The following is a 20560-nucleotide window of genomic DNA, read 5'->3' as shown; positions in this document are numbered from 1 at the left end:
GCCCAAGTGCCGCCCTGTGTGAGCTGCTAAATTGCCGCCCCCCTTTTTTTTCTTTTCTTTTTTTTACAAAGCGTTTGTGGAATTTTATTTAAACAAATCTATAGGAAATGTCAGCAATCAATCGCAATTTTTGTTTTTACTTTTCAGATCTACCTAGGTTTCGGCCACTGAGTGGCCAGTCTCAAAGCGTTTAATATGTGCTTACATCTAAGCCGTCATGTTGACTGTTATGTTCAGCATGATGGTATAGATGTAAACATAACTCAAAGCATTGAGAATAGCCACACTATGCCCAAAATCTATGTAGATCTGGAAAATAAAAAGAAAAATTGCGATTGATTTGTGACATTCTCTACAGATGTGTACAAAACAATCGCTGGGCACCAGCTCAAAAGTGGAGTCAAACCTCATTGAAGAAATCTAGCTAATTTTAATAAGCCTTGTGAATTTACAAAAATATTCAAATGTGTGTGAAATCTTATGGGACTTAACTGCTAAGGTCACCAGTCCCTAAGCTTACACACTACTTAACCTAAATTATCCTAAGGACGAACACACACACCCATGCCCGACGGAGGACTCGAACCTCCGCCAGCACCAGCCGCACAGTCCGTGACTGCAGCGCCATTAGACCTCTCGGCTAATCCCTCGCGGCATGAACTTACAGTTAACGTAAATAAACATTTTTCAATGATTGTGAACAGATAATGTATTCAACGGAAAACAAAATATATTTACAATTCAACAATAATTTGGTTTGAACAATAATATTTACAATAACTATTTAATGTTGAACAAAATAAGAAACAACACAGTAAATAACCAAGACACTGATCATAATATAAAAATTTTAAAAAAATACTAGGTAAATCGAACATTCCTGGCTTTTGCTTGTGCAAACTCTTTCACACGATCTGTGTAATTTAAGTCCTCTGCAAGCTCGTTCTCAATCGATATTGTTGCAAGATCATTCAAACGAGTTTGGCTCATCGTTGATCGGAGGTATGTCTCTATCAATTTCAGTTTTGAGAAACTCCTCTCTCCACTCGCAACTGTCACTGGGAGTGTTAGGAGAATTCTCAGAGCAATGTTAACATTAGGGCAAAAATTATGTCTTCCTATAAACTTCAGAGTCTCTTTTGAACCTATTCCAGGTTTCAACAATGTTGAAAGCATTTTTAGTTCTTCCCTCAACTCCAGTGCATGAATGTCGCTTGACTCATGTGGTAACGTTAGATCTTCTAGCTCTAATTCTGTAGCCAATTCTTTGGAATCTGTCAAGAAAGACACAAACATTTCTTCTGTTCTCCTGGTCTCAAAATATACTTTCGTTTTTTCAAGCATTTCCACAGTCTCAGAAACATGTATGTCAATGGTCTGGAGGGTCTTACTGACTACACTGTTGTGAAGCAGAACGTCGTACCAGATTACCAGAGAAGTCAGAAGGGTGGAATTTTTTATTGGATTCGCAAGTGACGTTGCTTCGTGAGCGGTCATGCCATCGAATTCTTCTGATATCTGAACCAGTGCATCATAAACGCCTCCAATTTGAAACCTCAGGGGCGTAAGTGCATCGACGCGACTTCCCCACATACTATTGCTCAATGGCTTCAGTGACAGGTTAGGCAGATACTTCTTCAGGACATCCCAACGTCGAACGGAAGACGTCATACAAGCCTTTCACTGTCGAAAACACGGAAACAGCATATTTAGAAGACATAGCGGCATCGTTTACAACAAGATTCAATGTGTGACTGCTACATGGTACATAAAATGCTCTCTTGTTCATATCTGAAATTCTTTTCTGGAGACCAGACTTCTTTCCTTTCATGTTTGCTCCATTGTCGTATCCTTGCCCTGCCTTGCCTTGCCTTGTGTTATATATATATATATATATATATATATATATATATATATATATATATATATATATATAAACAAAGATTATGTGACTTACCATACGAAAGCGCTGGCGGGTCATAAACACACAAACAAACACAATCATACACACAAAATTCTAGCTTTCGCAACCAACGGTTGCTTCATCGGAAAGGGGGAAGGAGAGGGAAAGACGAAAGGATGTGGGTTTTAAGGGAGAGGGTAAGGAGTCATTCCAATCCCGGGAGCGGAAAGACTTACCTTAGGGGGAAAAAAGGACAGGTATACACTCGCACACACACTCATATCCAACCACACACACACAGACACAAGCAAACATTTTCAATATATATATATATGCAAGGAAGTGGCAGGATCATCCTCTTTTGAAACAATGGTCTACATGATTTGCGATTATCTACACCTTCCATTAATTTTTATAATTATTTTTTCAATTTTGAATGTTTTGATGGCATCTCCAGAATATATATATATATATATATATATATATATATATATATATATATATATATATATATATATATATTTGAAAATATAATGTATTTAAAGCAAAACTTACATACAAAAAGACCACTCATCGCTCAGAATCACGCAATACACAGCTATGATACAAGACTAAAATTGGATGTACATGTTCAAAGCAGCAACACACAGTTATTTCAAAACAGCCTTATCCATCCTAGTATCAAACTATACAGTGCCTTGCCAGATACCATTAAACACATACAAAACATTGGTCACTTCAAATCCAAACTGAAGTCGTACTTGGTTGGTCACTGCTTTTACACAGTAAATGAATACCTGCAAAACTTTTTGTGTTTTTCCCAATGTAGTCTCATTCAGAACAACATTTGTATTTTACCTCTCTGTATATAACGTAACAACATTTATTTAAGTATTCATCATTAATTGATATATGAATGTGTGTTATTATGTACAAAGGTATATTAGATGTAAAACTGTTAATATTAACCAAAAAATCCAAATATCTCTTGCACATTGTGCAGCTGTAGATGAAAACAGATCAATAAATCAAATCCCAAGTTGCAAGAGATTCGGACGCACAAATTCTTCTGTTCTTACGAAACGCAATGAAAGTGCTTGTGACTAATCTTGACTCTCTCGGCCAACTACCGAAACGAATTCTGTAGTTTTCGTTGTAGAGAACGCAACAATACCTTTTGCCTGGAAAGGCGAAGTGGAGACGCGGCAGTGCCAGGAACTAGGCCACGTGACGAGGTACAGCGAGGCTTCGGTTAAACTAGCGCCCAAGAAGAAGAAGAAGCAAGAAGCTCACAATAAGTATGTGACCGATGATATGGATAAATGTATTATCAGGCAGTAATTTCTATGGCATTACGAACAATAGAAAGAAATACGAACTTTGTGAAAACTGCACAACTTTTGTCAAACAGAAATGAGCTTCAAAGCTAGCAAGGAAACCCTTTAGAGGCAATGTTCTGTCTATGGATTTTCGTGTCAAAATTAACGTTTTGTTTTGTGCGGACGAGAGGGCATTGTTGCTGAAAGACTATTCTTTCTCAGGTTTTCATCAGAATCAAAGCGACCAGTAGTTTACTAAGATGAAACATGTATTCACACGCATTATACAGTAAAGAAATGTTGGCAGAGTGATAGTGTGCGAGTAATATTGTCAAATAAAAGTGCCGGTCAGAGTTTAATTGTTGTTCATGCAGGCGGAGACAGGTGTTTCATGGCTCAAAACCAAAACGTCCGACTATCACTCAGAAACGGATAGCAAAAATTTTCAAAAATACGTCGAAAGCCGGCCGGGTTGGCCGAGCGGTTCTAGGCGTTGCAGTCTGGAACCGAGCGACCAGTACGGTCGCAGGTTCGAATCCTGCCTCAGGCATGGATGTGTGTGATGTCCTTAGGTTAGTTAGGTTCAAGTAGTTCTGAGTTCTAGGGGACTGATGACCTTAGAAGTTAAGTCCCATAGTGCTCAGAGCCATTTGAACCATACGTCGATATCCCACCTTGTGCCAGGCTTATTAGCAATGTCTTTATCCCTTGTATTTATTCTCAACGTATTTACCCATTCGGAATACTTCTAGCCATTGTAGGTGTTGGACATATTTGACTGTAGTAATGTTCAACCATTTCTTCCATGATGCGGGAAGAATAAAACACTCAGAAACTCGAATTTAGGTTAAGTAGTGTGTAAGCTTAGGGACTGATGACCTTAGCAGTTAAGCCCCATAAGATTTCACACACATTTGAACATTTTGAACTTGGAAACTACCATTGAAGGGCTTAGCAAAATTGCTTCAGGCTTAACATGTAACCGCAGTATCGAACATTGCATTCGAATTTCCAAATTAAATTTCGTCTTCTGCAAAATTAGTTGTGAGTAAACGCACGGCGCGTAACAGGCTGGCAGCGATCCAGTCATAAGAACACTGGCGTGTACGCCACACTGCTTCCCCCCCCCCCCCTCCCTCTGTTCCAGGGGCGGCTGGCAGGTAGTCGAGGCGCCATGCCACAGTTCCCGAAGCCGCTCACCCCGAGGTTTGGTTTCGAATCCCCTCTTGGGCATCAATGTTGAGTTTGCCCTTAAAAGAAACAAAGAAGGGGGGGGGGGCAGATTTGCCGCCCCTGAGACAGTTCCACCCCGTGCGGCCACACGTTTCGCACGTGCCTTGCGCCGGCCCTGCGTGTGGTGTTACCCCATCGCGCGTGTTGACACCCAATGCCCCCACAGAGTGTTCCAGTGCTTCACGTAAACTAGTTTGTTTTTCCCAGCCATCCCCCCTAGTACAATCTACGTCCACTGTCGATGAAATTTGCATCTCAATCAATGCCTCTGGCTGTCCACACGATGAGCTTTCCTTACAGCTCCACGAGGGATCTATCTTCATAGGGGACATTTCACACGAGTCCACGCCCACGTCACATATCACCATTCCGTGCACAGTCCCTATCCCAAACGTGGTGGATATGGCTGGCGTAGCTGCGACATTCAGCACCGACAGGAAGCTCAAGATTTGCATCTCCCTCTCCGCCTGTACTTCAATGCTCATATCTTTCATGCCAGTCCAGTTCACGTGTGAAGGTTGACCAGTCTGTACTCCCCACTGGATGGCACATCATCCCATTGCTAGTACACCCTGCAAAGACAGTATGGTCTCTTTGCACACACCTCCATCAACTGGAGGGCGTCCCACAACACCACTACACAGGAACACACCCACATCCTCCCACCAGTGTGGCGACCATAGACTGCTGTCTGCCAAGTGCAGAGTAAATTGTATTTGGACTCTTGTGTTGTTTGGACGGTGTGGGCTTTTGACTTACTTAGATGTTTAAGTTGTCTGAAATGTTTTTCCTGTGTGTGGTGTAATTATACGATCCATAATAAAAGTGCCCGATCGTAATCAACTGGAGTTTTCTTTGCGCGGTCAGTCACTATGGCTAGAAAACCCACATACATAATTATATTTGAATTATAGTAACATACCATAGGGTTAGATTAAGGGTAATGCATGCAATGTATGTCGGTCGAGAGCAGCAGCGCGTGAAAAGTAGCATGTAGGTCAATAGTCTAGTTGAGCAAATTGCACTAGGTAAATGCATGCGAGCAGTGTGTTCACTACGTTTGTACACACGTAGTACACACCTTTATAAGAAAATATTTTCCAAATTTTATATAAACAAGTTTTCCCACATTAGTTGTATGTACATGGATGTTTAATTTTACGTGCTTCGTGCAGAGTTTATTAATTAAATAATTTTTTTATCATACACAGTTAACAAGATAGTGATACATTAAATTTGTTTTCAATGGCGATTTTATATCAGATCTCTTCCATCCAACACATGTGGTGTGGAAAGGACAATTAAAATATAATTAGTCAATGTAGATTTTATTACATAAGCATTTAATAAAATTTTACTCAATATAGCACGTGATTACTGTTTAACATCGTCAGCGCGAAATCGCTCAAGACGAACTCATGGTTACCGCGAAAAACATTTGGTCCAGGCAGAAATACATTAGCTCCAATACTTAATTTTATTGATTAACACGAGTTTCAGTTAAGGCGAATTACAAACTTTTTTTCAGTCCCAAGCGTAATTAAATCTCATTCTAACACAAACTTCCGATGTTACAGTAGTTTTTTTTCGAAATGAATGCAAGAAAAGTAACTACAGACCTAACTACCCATTGTTGACTCGTTTCTGATGTATTGTAGGTCGGGAGCTACGATTATCAGCGTGTACGGTACATTTAACCAAAGTTTATAAAAGTATGTTTTACAGATATATGCGCTTTGTCACGAGTAACGAAAACAAAATAAGAGGTGATACCTCCAATACCAAAAAAATAGTGCCCTAGGAGAACTAGCCCGATGAAAAATTCGTTGGAAGGACGATTTTTAGAGTAAGATCGATGAATTTGTGGATTATAGGTTACGAGAAAACATCTGAATCAGCGATATAAATTCCAGGATGATATGTTCGATGTGTTGAGTTTGCTGGTTACATATTCTGTAAGACCATTAATTATTAGAGCTGCTACAAATATTTGTTTCTAATCTTGATGCGCCTTGAAAAACATCATAGATCAATATGCTTACATAGTAGTTATTACAACATTCATTGGCCACAAATGGAGAGTATGAAAAAATAGCCCACCCAAGTAAACAAAGGCACATTTTATATCGAAAAAGTACAAACACTACAGTATACGTACATAACATGTTTCATGATACCCAAGTTCGTTTGGTCGCTGTCGCTGTGTTCTGACTGGGATCAACTGCCCGGGTCCAAACGTCAGCATGGCGGCGTCACTGTCTCGTAGAGATAGTTGTCCTTTCAGGGCACTATCTGGGCAAGCACCCATGCCAGCAAAAGGTTGGCACGAGCATAGCACGAGAAGAAATAATAAAAAACTTGTGACAGATAAAAACGTACCTTAGCAACAGGATGGATTTTTGGGTACATAAGGGAGAGAAACAGTAGGTCCACGCATAATGTGCTCAGCTTCTGCAGTTGCCAGATCATCGCTGATGGAGGAAACCACAACAGTGAGTATACTTCTTCATAATGGAATCTTTGTATAAACTTGCACGTAGTGTCATATGTGGAAACTTTAATAATGCAGTTGATGCATTAGATCTTGGTTTACCACATAGTATTGAAGACGATATTTTGTTAAATTTCGTTATGACAAAATGAAATTTATGTTGGATACATATTACTTACCCGAAAGTTATATTTTTACTGAGAGTGGTAATGTTCCCATTGTTAGCGAAATAATTAATGATGCTCTTCAAGCAGCTGAAAAAAATTACACTTAATACACCAATTCCATGGTCAACAATGTGCTTACTTACTATGTCCAATTTTCCACAAAGCACATTTTGCAACGCAGATTCAAAATTACCGTGCAGTTTATTGACGTTTCTTCCAAAGAATATATTTGGACAATTTGTGAATTATGCTTGTCTAAATTAACAGAAAATTGGCAAAAACAATCAGTACAACGTATTCTTCCAAATAGTAAAATTCATTTAATAAGCAAAAGTCCTTATTATACTTTTGGGGAAATTTCTCCGCCTTATATTAAGCAGTATGGACACTGGTGCATGTTTTGTGCAAACATACCGTTATTTAGAAGTGTACGTTGTGATGGTGCCCTCCCTAGTGTATATGATTCAGAAGCTGAAGATTCTAATTTTGTTGAAAATTTGCTTGCAGATTGGTAATGGACAACATCATCGAGGTCTTGCAGATGCTGTACACTCTTCTGGAAGCTCAGGTTCTGACTCCATCCCTGAAAGCACTTATGTACTTGGTGACGAGATTACACTCCAACATGGCAACATTAAATGGACTCTTAGGTGAATAGACAACCTTAATTTTGAGCTATTTGATTCAATTTTAAGTTTCTTCACAACCACCATCTGCCTTTGGTTTAATGACCTGACGTTATTGTCATCAGAGGACTGGATGATGTTAATGAATTGTGCAGACGAATTAATATTATCTCACAAAACTACCCTGGAGAAGTTATCATGTACAAACAAGATGGGAACCACTTCCACATTATCCATGACTGTATCTACTTCTCCAGACGATGCCGATGCCATTTCCGCACTGACTCATTTATTGCCACCAGAATTCAAAAAACCAATTGACGCATCAGAGCAATTGCAGCAATGTCCGACATCGACTGGCTCAATATGTTGTTATATCTCTACTTGCAAAAACGGCCAAGTTGCGGACAAGTATGGCTTAGAGGATCAAATAAACGATTACCTGGTGTGTGCGAAATTGTACAGTGGCAAAGTTTCATTGAAGGATCCCTCCATGTGTTGGAAGGGGAAAACTTTGGAATTATTGACCAGTGTGGAACATGGGCCGACAGTCATGGAACACGTAAATGGCCTCATAGCAAGCGGCAGCCAACTGTTACAGGTAAAGGGTGCAATGCTGAAACCACAGCGAAAAAGGTACTTCCCTATTAATATCTTATAATTGCATTCCTCCAGAGAACAACATCAATGTAATACGATCGACTTATCCATATTTTATAAATTTTATTGATCCAAAGTTTAAAAGGTATTTGGAGATGGGAATGGAGTTGTACAAAAAAACTATTAATGAATTGGATTTAAAAGGTTTGGAAAATTTACTTGGTTCCGGTTCAGAAGATAATATTTTCTATTCCCATACTACAGTCATATGGGAATATTATTACACTTTGCAAGATTCTTCATGTTGGTTAAATAAATTACTTTTATGTCAATGTGATGATATAGATGAAGGTACAAAATTTGTAACAAATAAATTTAGTGTGGTTTAACCGTAATGGTTTATCTCAGTGGCAAGATGTGAATGGTACAGAATGTTATGTTCCTAATAAAAGATTGAACACTTTATGTATTGTTGGCCACATTGGACGATGCAACAATTGGACTAATCAATTTGCCCTTCAAGAAGCTGTAAATAAACATGTTATTGTTGGTAATGAAATTTCATTGGAAGAAGGTGCTATTGAAGATTTTAAAAAAGTTTGTGAAGTGATAGCATGTGACATTCATGTAAAATATAAAGGAGACGCCGTTTTAAGACGTACGCCATTGTTATTAATATCAAATTCTCAACCTGTAATATGTTCTCATCCTGATTTCAATAATTTATGTGTGAGAACTGTCTGTTGGAGGGAATTTGATGAACTGAAAAATGAATTTAAAGAACCGTAACCACTTGCTTTTTTTAATTTATTACAAATGTATAATGTGAAATATTAAATAAATGGAACACTCATTTGTACTACATATTGTTTATTGAAACTCAATTTTTACAAAATTAATGTAACACTGTACTATACAGATTTGTTTACAATATATATAATAAAGTATGACGATTGTTTCATTTCATATTGTCCCTTATATATTGATGACTCCTCATTCCTTGTTGCATTAGCCATATAAATCATATCAGCAGTTTGAACATTTGCTTCATTTGCACGAGGATAATGGGTTTCTAAACTATCTGAATATACAGACCATTCAGCAATAACTTCAAATAACATTTGGGTATCTGTATATTTTGCAACATCAGAATTTAAACTACTTGTACTTAAAACACATGTAGGATTTATCCCAACATGAAAACTGGGTTGAACATTAGTACCATGAAGTCTATTGTAGCCTGCAGAAGAAATGTCAGCCTTCTCTATTAAACTGTTGTATCCAGAATTATCTCCATTCGTTACTAAATTAACAGCTCCTACTAGTCGCTCTAGAATTTGCGTTGGTTCTAACGGCATTGTAGAAAAATTAACACAAGTCATGAAATGATTACAATGGTTATTGCCATTTGTTCTGTATCGTTGAGGTACACCAGATGAATTAGCAGTAATGGGAAAAATATCATAATTACATGGTTTTGGTATTTTAAGAAAACCTATATAGGGTTATGTTCATAATTAACAACAACATTTCCTGTACATGCATCGGTATCTACTTCAGAAATTCATTGTTATACAGATTTCCAGCCCCAATTATGTAAGCCTTTCTCTTTTGTGCTTGACACAAATGCATAATACTATTTCAACTTAATAGGTTGTCCAAATTGTTGTGCAGGAACTGTAGTTAAAAAAGCATCTTCGTTATTTTGATATCCATACCATGACTTCCAAATTGGAAATAAATCTCGTTTATGGTCAATACTAGTTGTTTTCATAGGGGCTGAAGCACCAAATGCAGTATGCTTTACATTAACGCCAGGAATTTTCATATTAATACCAATATTAGTAATCATATTTTTATTTTGATTTAAAGTTGCAAGTTCTGAATTCGATGAATTAGTTGGAAAAGCAATCCTAGGGTTACGGGCAATTACTTTATCAGAGCAATGAACATTTCTACTACCATCTGGAAGTAAATCAAATTCAGATGGTGTCATGTACAAAAATGGTCTATCGACAGGAATTTCAGCTTAAGGTGTTATCATAAAAACAGCACTTTCATGAGTTATTACTTTGTTTGCCAACCCATATATAAAAAAATCTATGTCCTTTCCTATACATGTTAAGTTTCCCATGTCTAAAATGGATGGTACAGGCAAAGGTACATCACGTGTATTTGCAGAATCACCCATTCCACTTGATGGTGCTGCAGTGCCTGGTAATGATTTCTTTTTTTTTCTTGGTGTCGTTTGCCTTGTGTGATTGTGCTGTACGTTTTCCTGAATCTACATCCACACCACTCATATTTGTGTCAAAGTCAGAATATGGAACCAATGGTGCACCTGCGTTGTGATCATCTGATTCTTCTTCAAGTGCTCTAAGTCATCTTCAGAGAAGTTGTCTTCGTGATGAGGGATAGTTTTTCCAGTTGATGCTAATGATGTACATCCAGAAGTTGATGGTCGCTCGTGATCTATAGGCAGACCACGACGTACACAAGACATTAGCCATTGTTAATATGCATAACGTTTCTGGCCTTCATGCATTCGATTCCAATTTGGACGTTATCAAGGTGGCCAATCATAATTCTGAAGGCAAGAAACGTTAATATTATATTCAATATATAATACAAGGGTTATAAACAAAAAAATATAAGATATAGAAATTCACATACCTTGACGTTTGGTATAAGGTTTTTTCGGATATAACACTTTTTCAAGTTTCTATTCAACAAATGTTTTCAATTTCAATCTATACTTTCCTGCAAAGGAATGCCAATTTCTTGTATGACTCCAGTCAATGGCGAAGTCTATAATTCCTTTAGCATCCAACTGCTGTACTCATCGCCTAAATTCTTCTTCAGTAAAAACACATTCTCGAGCTTCTTTTAATAACTGATCGTACCCAGCGTCATGTTCTTTAGCAATGGCATCAGCGTCTATATTTATAGGGTTTCCACGCCCAACATAATCGCTACCTGGTAACTTTAATCCTTTATTTTTCACTTTTTCAATTAATTTCGTTGTCCCGTATGCTAATCCAGCACCTGCTAAAGCTGTTATACCAGTAGCACCAGCTATTTGCGCTGTTGATAACGAGGTGCTTAAGGTCGCGCCGTCAACTGCTGTTTCAGTCGCTCCAGATAACAGCAGCATAGTTTCAGTTGTAATCATTTCTATTGCTGTGTGACCTTCCTCACCGTACTGATATGGATGGCGCTGGCGCATTCCAGTATTGACTTCTTCTGCCGGCTTTGGCTCCAATTCAAATTCAACAACTTCTTCGTCTAAATCATCATATGCAGGATTTTGACCAAATCTAATTTCATTTACAGCATCTTGCGTACCAATTGTCCTTGTACTATTGCTTCTATTAGCATTAAAATTATTCCCCCTTTCCGCCATTTCAATATCGTCCAATGGTCCTGGATATAAAGTTCCTCCATTGTACTGTATTGAACTATGTTGTCCTGTGCTCAAATACTCAGTTAACCACAACATTTTGTGCTGACTAAAAAAGATTTACTAGTATCTCCGTTTATATACATAAAAGGATAAAAATCTGTCACCACATGGCACTCTAATTTTAAAATTTCTACACATGCCAACCTTTTGCTGCCGTGGGTGCTTGCCCAGATAGTTTCCTAAAAGGACAACTATCTCAGCAGTACAGTGACGCGGCCATACTGAACTTTGGACCCGAGCAGTTGACACTGGTCGGGACATAGCGACCAAACGACCTTGGGTGTCATGAAACATGAAACATGGCACACACATTCCATTTCGTTTCGACACCCTAGGTCGTCATGGGTGTCATGAAACATGGCACTGCGTGCTGTGCCGTGCCGTAAGTAAGACTTTGCAAAAGTGTAGCATGGACGAACAGAAATATTTCTCAATATACACCAAACTCACAGAAGATTTCAAGTGGGGAGAGCACAAATCCAGAGGTCAGTCAACATACATTGCAGTTTTGCAGCTATTGCAAATTAATATTCGTGTGAAATGTTTTTTGGAAACAAATCGCTAACACTCTTTCGTAACACTGGTGTTACATTTTAAAATAACTGTACTACTTTCAATCCCCATTGCGGGACTTGGTCCACTCGGTTCCAAACAAATCTTCCGTCAGAGGTGCCGAAATGATGTTCCAGCGTGTTCTGGCTGAAAGTCAGTCTTGTACTCCACTATTATATTCACAATATGACGATCCCCTTATGTTCTGAAGGAATCCTGCCCATGATGCTTAGAACTTTTTGTGCTGCTTTCAAACATCAGCCAATATGTGCAGTGATCATTTGTGTTACGTGCAGTATCAGTTACGCCATGTATGTTTTACTGTTGTTATAACTGCTTTGTTGAGGAAACTTTTCCTGGCACATTATCTATTACTTTTTCAACGCTTCAGTGGCACATAACAGGATCATATAATTTTAATAAGTACCATATTTTAATTGTCAGTCTTCTCTTATGTACTCATGAAATATCTGTACCAGAATCAGCTGCTTTAATGTCATGCTCTTTGGTAGAAAAGTGTACCACATACGAATATCAATGACTCTGCAAAGAAAGTGCTTCCACGAAATATCACATGTATTCGTCGAATTTACACCATAGCAGTCGCGCGGCATGACAGGAAAAGTGTGTGCGTGTGTGTGTGTGTGTGTGTGTGTGTGTGTGTGTGTGTGTGTGTGTGTGTGTGTTCTGAATGGTGCAAGTTATGCCTATTTTTTTCACTCCTTCCACCACACCACTGTTCATCTGCCTTCTGCACGTCGCTCCCCCCACAAAGCAGCGATCTTAAGACTGAACAATCTATAAAATATGGCCCACTTTGACGTTGCACATAATAAAGGAGGCCCTTGAAACAAGTTGGGTAAACTGGGCCTGGTTTAAAGATTAATTAAAGAAAAAATGGTTCAAATGGCCCTGAGCACTATGGGACTTAACATCTGAGGTCATCAGTGCCGTAGAACTTAGAACTACTTAAACCTAACTAACCTAAGGACGTCACACACGTCCATGCCCGAGCAGGAATCGAACCTGCGACCGTAGCAATCGCACGGTTCCAGACTGAAGCGCCTAGAACCGCTCGGCCACCGCAACTGGCTTAATTAAAGAAATTAAATATTTGTTTCATTAAAATTTTTAGCCCTACAGTTTTGAATAATTTCCAAAAATTCTCAATATCAATTTTACTTCATTTTATTTTTAGATGCATCTGGAACACATTGTCTGGCAGAGGCTCAGGAAATAGAAGAAACCCATACCGAAGATCTTAATAAGTCTGAGGAATTACATAATATATCTTCGTAAGATAGCGGAAATTTTGGTGACAGCCTTACTGAATGCAAACGAAAAATAATTTTTAAATTGGGCCAATTTAAACCACAAGGACCGTTTCCATAGGATCCAGAAACAAATCAATGTTTTTCAACCTATCATTACTCATATTTCAGTAAGGCTGGTATAAAAATTTCAAGTCCATGGCTATGCTGTTCTAATATTTTAAACAAACTGTATTGTCACTTCAGTTGTTGTTTGCAGATGGTTAAAGCAAATCATACTCCTCCACATGGGTTAACAGTGCTTCAGTTCAAAGCAATTTTACACAATGTATATCCGACCATGAAACCTCACAGCAACATATTAATGTGGCTCTATCGTTTAATAATTGGGTACAGGGTAGTACCATCGATACTTTTCTGAATTACTTTCTGGCGAGAGGTACTGCACCGTGTTATTAATATCATAATTTCTTTAGCTTCATGCAATTTACCTTTAAGAGGCCATGATTCTGAGTCTGAAAATTTCATATCAGTTTTACGTTTACTATCGAATTATGATCCTATTTTAAAATAGCTTTTAAAGCCAGAAGGTGAAATAAGTAACTTAAGCCATACAATTCAAAGTGAGATTGCTAGTTTGCGTGCTATGGCAGTTAGAAGAAATGTTGTTTAGAAATTTAAAAAATGCTTCATTTCTGGCGATTATTTTGGATACAACTCAAAACCTGTCAAAAACTGACCAACTTTCTGTAGTTTTTCGATGTCTAGATAGCAGGAAATGACGATCATGTGCCTAAAGAAATTAAAATCTGTGAGTCCTTTTTGGGATTTATGTCAGTAGTTGACTGTAGTGCAGAAGGGCTTAAAACGGAAATTTTTAATGCTACAAAAGAATATGGAATTGATTCGTCCAAATGTAGAGGGCAGGGTTACAATGGAGCAAACGTTATGTCGGGTGTGTATGGAGGGTTACAAGCCCTTATAAAAGAACATGAACCAAATACCGATTAAATTACTGTGCACCGTGCACATTACTGTAATTTCAAATGATGCTGCGAAATGTGTTCCTGAAGTGTCAATTTGTTCCAATAATTTGGAAAAAGATATACCTTTTTTGGCAGTAGCATAAAACGCTGGTCAATGCTGAGTAAAATATAAAATTACCCTTAAGAAGGTATGCCCTACTAGATGGTCTTCAAGACATGATGCTTTATCAGCTACAAAGAAAAATTATTCATTAATAATGAAAACTTTGTACCAAATACATCCCACTAAAAAAGATGATCATGATGAATGTAAAAGTATAATTAATATTTTAGAGAACTACGATTTTATAGTGCTTGTCATCTTTTTTAATTCATTATTTGAAATCATTAATACAGTTTCTAAGGCTCTACAGTATGAAACTAATGACTTACAGAAAGCTAGTATTTTACTAAGTAATGTTTTGAAAAAACTGAGCCAAATAAGAAATCAAAATTCATTCCATGATTTGCTAAATGTGTCCAGAGAGCTAGCAAAAGAGAGGGGTGGGGCACAATTGTTTTCAAAAATAAAAGCTGGAAGATCATGAAGCGATATTTTATGAGTTATCAGAAGATAAGAGAATTGCAGACTTGGATTTGTACTTCAAAGTCAATTTGTACTATTGATGTTTAGATATATTAATTTCTCAAGCTAAATAAAGATTTCACAGGCTCTATGACCTTAGTAGTACATTCGAAGTGTTACAACTGGAGCTCTTACCATTTTCAAATCGAATAATAAAAAATTTAGTGGGAAAACTGACTGCTAAATACAGCAAAGATATGTCATGTTGTGGGGCGGCGGTTGATTAAATTAATTATTTATATCTTTTTTTTGCCATTCTCAACACAGACTCTCTAACTACAATGTTGGCGACCAGAAAGTGATTAGCAAAAACGTGATGCCCGTAATTACAGTTCACTGTGCCCACTCTGATGGAGAATTAAAGTCATTGATTATTGAAGTTCATTACACTGAGGATTTAGGACGACGTCTGGGATTCATAGAAAATGCAGTTGACTATAACAATTTTCTCTATATTCTGAAAACGATAAAGTGTAACATTCCAGACAAATGATTACTTATATCAGCTATTGTACTATCAGAGCATACCAAGTTACATAATACGGCATCCAAGGCTGTTCCTGGCAACTGCACAAACGCGACACGAAGTGCGTGCTGATATGAATCTGGGGCCTTACTCTAGCTCGCATGCTCTTCTTTATATAGCCGCGGTGTGGACCGCCAAAGGAGCAGCCGACAATATTTTCCTACTGACTAGCCGCTGGAGTTAGCAGAACACCACTACAAGTTACTAAATAATTAATTGCTTCATTTGCTGAAGGCCAATGAAGCTCTCGATTTAATTGTGCAATCAGCACGCAGGTAAGTATCTATATTAAAATTCTAATGTGGCTGGGTTAAATATTTGTGGCGAGAGAATTATTTTAGTTGTAGTGCACGCAATAGATGAGCTCTGAACTTGCCCTTTGGAGAGACGCTACAGCTATAGTTTTATAGCTACCTTTTTGAAACTTCTCACATCTTTGTTATTATAGCGTATCTCCATTCTACCTAAATCTAAACATCCTAGCTTTATCTACTCACTTACTTAATCTATCTTGTTTCCGAACTTTTAGGACACAAAAACAGAAAATCATGAATTTCAACCAAAATATTACTTTGTGAGATCCAGCATGCTGTTTCCATTAAATTACAATTAAAAAGAAATCTGAATATAAGTTTTGAAGTTTCTAGCTCCTTTCTGTTGTGCCGATGATTTTTAGGTAAAATGTCCAAATTTCGAAAACTGTCTCAGTTACCAAATTGAAACTTAATACATTATTATTTTAGCATCACTCCTGACATGCTATTAACTTTTCAGATTATTTATTTTCTTTTTAAGGTATTGCGCAACATTCGTGACGTCATAGCTGGTTACAGCGGACTAGGCTGGCACACAATGGAAAGCATATGAATTTTATATGGCGTGAGTAGACTGCTTCCCTACAATGTGATCCGCATGAACAACTAATTTCTTTGAAAATGTGCTTAAAAAGTGAAATTCATCAAATCTATTCCATTAAGGAACTCACGGAATTATTACTGATTAAATTCAGTAGCCTTGCATCCAGTTATCTGGAGGTAATAACAGCATGTTTCCTATTTTTGGCCCTTCACTTAACTTAACAACTGCAACAGCTGAAAGAAGTTCTTCGAAATTAAAACTGATTAAACACTATCTTAGGACTTCTGTGAGCCAAGAATGGCTTTCAGACTTGCAAGTACTGCCTATGGAGGCAGACCATCTTGGAAAACTAAAATTGTCTATTTTTTTTCTTTATTGTATTTTACTTTATATAAAGGTGAGCCGGCAGTGGCGTACAGATGCCGCTCTTCAGTCAACAGAAAAAACATATAGTGAACATGGAGACAAAAAAATGGTTCAAATGGCTCTGAGCACTATGGGACTTAACATCTGAGGTCATCAGTCTCCTAGAACTTAGAACTATTTAAACCTAACCAACCTAAGGACACCACACACATCCATGCCCGAGGCAGGATTCGAACCTGTGACCATAGCAGTCGAGCGGTTGCAGACAGAAGCGCCTAGAACCATTAGGCCGGTGAACATGGAGACATAGAAACAGAAACATATGTATGTTAAAAACAGAAGACACACACAAGAATAGCAAAGAAGGCATTCATCTAAAGGCACTGGTTTCATAAACAAGGCCCACAGTGCACACAAACGAAGGTAATCAGTTTTAAACTCGAACGAAGGAGCATACCAAAGATAACACCGACGCACAGAAATGAAGAAAACAACGTTGCACTAAATACTGGTGGTGATCTTTGGCACAGAAAACACTGAACACACTTGATGAGATGGGGGGGGCTGCCACTGGGTGTAGGGGACAGGCAGGGGGGGGGAAGGCGCGGGGAAGAAGCCAGTGAGAGAAAAGAAGGGAGAGGGTAGGGCTAGATGTGGAAGCCCAGGGAGGGGGGAGGAAGTGAGAAAAATGGGAGAGGGGAGGGGGTTGAAGAAAGAATGGTGAGAAAGAAGAGAGATGGAGCCCTGGAGGAAAGGGAGGGAAGGGGGAGAGGGAGGGGAGGATTAGATCTGGTAGGAGGGGTATATGGAAGGAACGAGGACATCAGCAGGGAGGAGGAGTTGGCGGAAGCCACCTTGAGCGAGGGTATGGAGAGTGTGAAGATGGAGAGCAGTAGTATGCAATGGTGGAGTGGGGTGGGGTGGAAGAGGATGGGAGAGACAAACAGGTGGGGAGGATCAAGCTTGCAGGAGGTGTAAAGGATCCGTATCCATTCGAGGACAATGAGGAAGTGAGGGAAAGGAATCAAGTCATATAGGATCCACATGGGGGATGGGAGACGGATGCGATAGGCGAGGCAGAGCGCATGGCGTTCCAGTATTTTGAGGGACTTGTAGTAGGTGGGACGGGCGGAAATTCAGGCAGTGTGGGAATAGCAAAGGATGGGGCGGATGAGGGATTTATAAGTGTGGAGGATGGTAGAGGGGTCCAGACCCTGTGTACAGCCAGGCAGGAGTTTAAGGAGTTGGAGTCAGGTACATGACTTTAAAACTGTCTTCACCTATAGATGATTTAATAAGTAAGTTTGCAGAAAAAAGGTCGAGAATTGTTTGGCCAACTTGGCTCCTAGGAGAATTAATTGTAAATATTTACTTACCCATGTATCCTATACTTAATAAATAAATAGTTATTTTATTCAAAATGAGAGTTTTTGTTTCTTTTGTGAAAAATTTTTACCCTGTTGGGTAAAAGGGCCTGTCAAGGCAACCTACACCACTGGTAGAAATTGATGGTTGGCACAGTGGCCATTAGATGGCACTGTCAATACAACTTGGAGCCTTTCGTCAAGCATAATATGGTGAGAGCGAAAATGTAAGCATGGCTTTTTCACTGTGCCGCCCCTGACCATTCAGCAGGCTATATTCTGGGGGTTGAAGGGTGGCACTTTGTTCTTCCAATCGCTGTACTCCACTCAGAATTTGTTCATCTCCTTTTGAAAAAACCATGCATTAGTTTTAAAATGATGTATAGTGAACAATAGACTCTATTTGTTCTCTATAATTATTAAATTGCAGTAATTATTAACAAGAAATAAAAGATTGAAAAATATATCTTTTACATTTGTTTACATGAAGGTTAAGCTTAGGTGAAAAGAGTACAGCTGTATATAAGCACAATGAGCAACAACTTCTGTAATATTATTAATCAGCCACAGAGAGTGCATTCTTCAATCCGTTTTTACTTGCACAGCGGATCGTATCTACTGAATCTTGGGAGCAGCAAAAGTACTGGCTGAAGTCACAAGTAAATTACAAATCTCATCCACCTTTTTTGCTTGCTTCATTCTAGCGATAGGAAACACGCTAACCTAGATCTGTGAAGTTGTTGTCTTTGATTTTTCACTTCAAAAACAAGAATTCTGGTAATGTCACTGAGTTCTTTATTTGTTAAATAAATTAGAAAGTCGAACTGACACACATGATGAAAGATAAAATATATTCACAATGTCAGATACATAAAATTATAGAATGAAAGATTCCATTAACTTTCAAAAATGATTGTTGGAATGCAAAAGCCTACAATATTTTGAATTTTGCAAACGGGTTGTGCTGGAAATAATGAATTCGTTTGAGGAGTAACGATATCGTAAGCGACAATAAATGTGCGTAAGAGGCGCCGGAAAACATCGGGGCAGTTAGGGCGCTCCCTACCCAGACATCACAGAGTATTATTATTATTATGCTCAGCTGAGCAAACATGCATTGCCTCAGTGTAATGCCAGCGATTAATGTAGCGGAGGTAGCGGATTAAAGTTCTAGATGGTTACAGATTTTAGTACATAATGTTGCTGAGTATGGATCAGAATGATAACATCGACGATCAGATTTTAAATTCATTAGACGTGTGTATGTGAAAATCAGTTCGAATGGAACTGCCATGTAACATGTGATATTTTAGAATGGTTATCAAATGCAAATGAATTTGTGTGCACATATTTCTGAAGATTCTGGAAGGCTGGGAGTAATATTAATCAGACTACATACTATCTGAACAAAAGTGCTATGAGGATAACTTTTTCTAGAACAATTGGATGGAAGTAAGAAAGGGCTTACACGTTTCGAAAACGACCGATATTAGTGTTACGACTTCTGCACCACATGTTAGCAGCAGACACAGTGGCTGCGCCAAAGACTGAGACAGCGTGGAGTTTTACTATTATTTATTGAACTTTCTTTACAATTTCTCCCTCGTCGTCGCTGCCCAGCCCTGCGGATCCCTCCGTCTGGCTGCTGCTGAGTAGATTCTCCGACAATGCATGTCAAAGGCATAATTTTCAGCATTTCCAGGGCGACTGAGTTTGATCAAATAGAATAGTCCGAAAATGCTTATGGACAAACAGAACTATAAAGAATTTTCTATAAGGAACTGAAATGGAAGGCATATTTTAGTCTCATTATGTTCTGAAACATTATTCACCTTCCTATACATAAACAAACATAGATGAATATTATTTCCATAATCAGAAGCAACCTCCATCTAAATTCCTTGGTTATTATCTTCAACTTGCTAGGAATACCACAGGTATTGTCTTCAGTTTGTAGTGTGAGAGTCATCATAGTATGAAAATCAGCTGCAATTTACTACATATAACTGACTGTAAATGTCACAATTTTTATGGTCAGGATGGTGCAATCACATTCCTGACACATAAATTAAAACATATGTAAATCCTGCCACTCTATAGGCATAGTGCAGCAACCTTAGTGATATATTTTCAATAAGAAAAACAGGCTAGATTATAATGACAGCAGAAGCTCTATGGATGCATTTTGCCTCTTCGAGACATTTTCAGAA

At 38.3% G+C, this 20560-nt stretch overlaps 1 protein-coding gene across 1 annotated transcript; it reads right to left on the bottom strand.

Annotated features, from left to right (window-relative positions):
* Window positions 1–861: 861 nt before the first annotated feature.
* On the bottom strand, window positions 862–1671 carry LOC126195146 (uncharacterized). Its single transcript, XM_049933651.1, has one exon. The coding sequence runs from the start codon at window positions 1669–1671 to the stop codon at window positions 862–864; it is 810 nt and encodes a 269-aa protein (XP_049789608.1).
* Between the last annotated feature and the right edge of the window lie 18889 nt (window positions 1672–20560).

The sequence above is a fragment of the Schistocerca nitens genome, chromosome 7, assembly GCF_023898315.1.
Source record: "Schistocerca nitens isolate TAMUIC-IGC-003100 chromosome 7, iqSchNite1.1, whole genome shotgun sequence".
Lineage (NCBI taxonomy): Eukaryota > Metazoa > Arthropoda > Insecta > Orthoptera > Acrididae > Schistocerca > Schistocerca nitens.
This window is presented reverse-complemented; position numbering and strand designations above follow the sequence as displayed.

Excerpts from the sequence above, each read along its gene's own strand:
- LOC126195146 (XM_049933651.1), bottom strand. The coding sequence starts at position 1,671 with ATGACGTCTTCCGTTCGACGTTGGGATGTCCTGAAGAAGTATCTGCCT.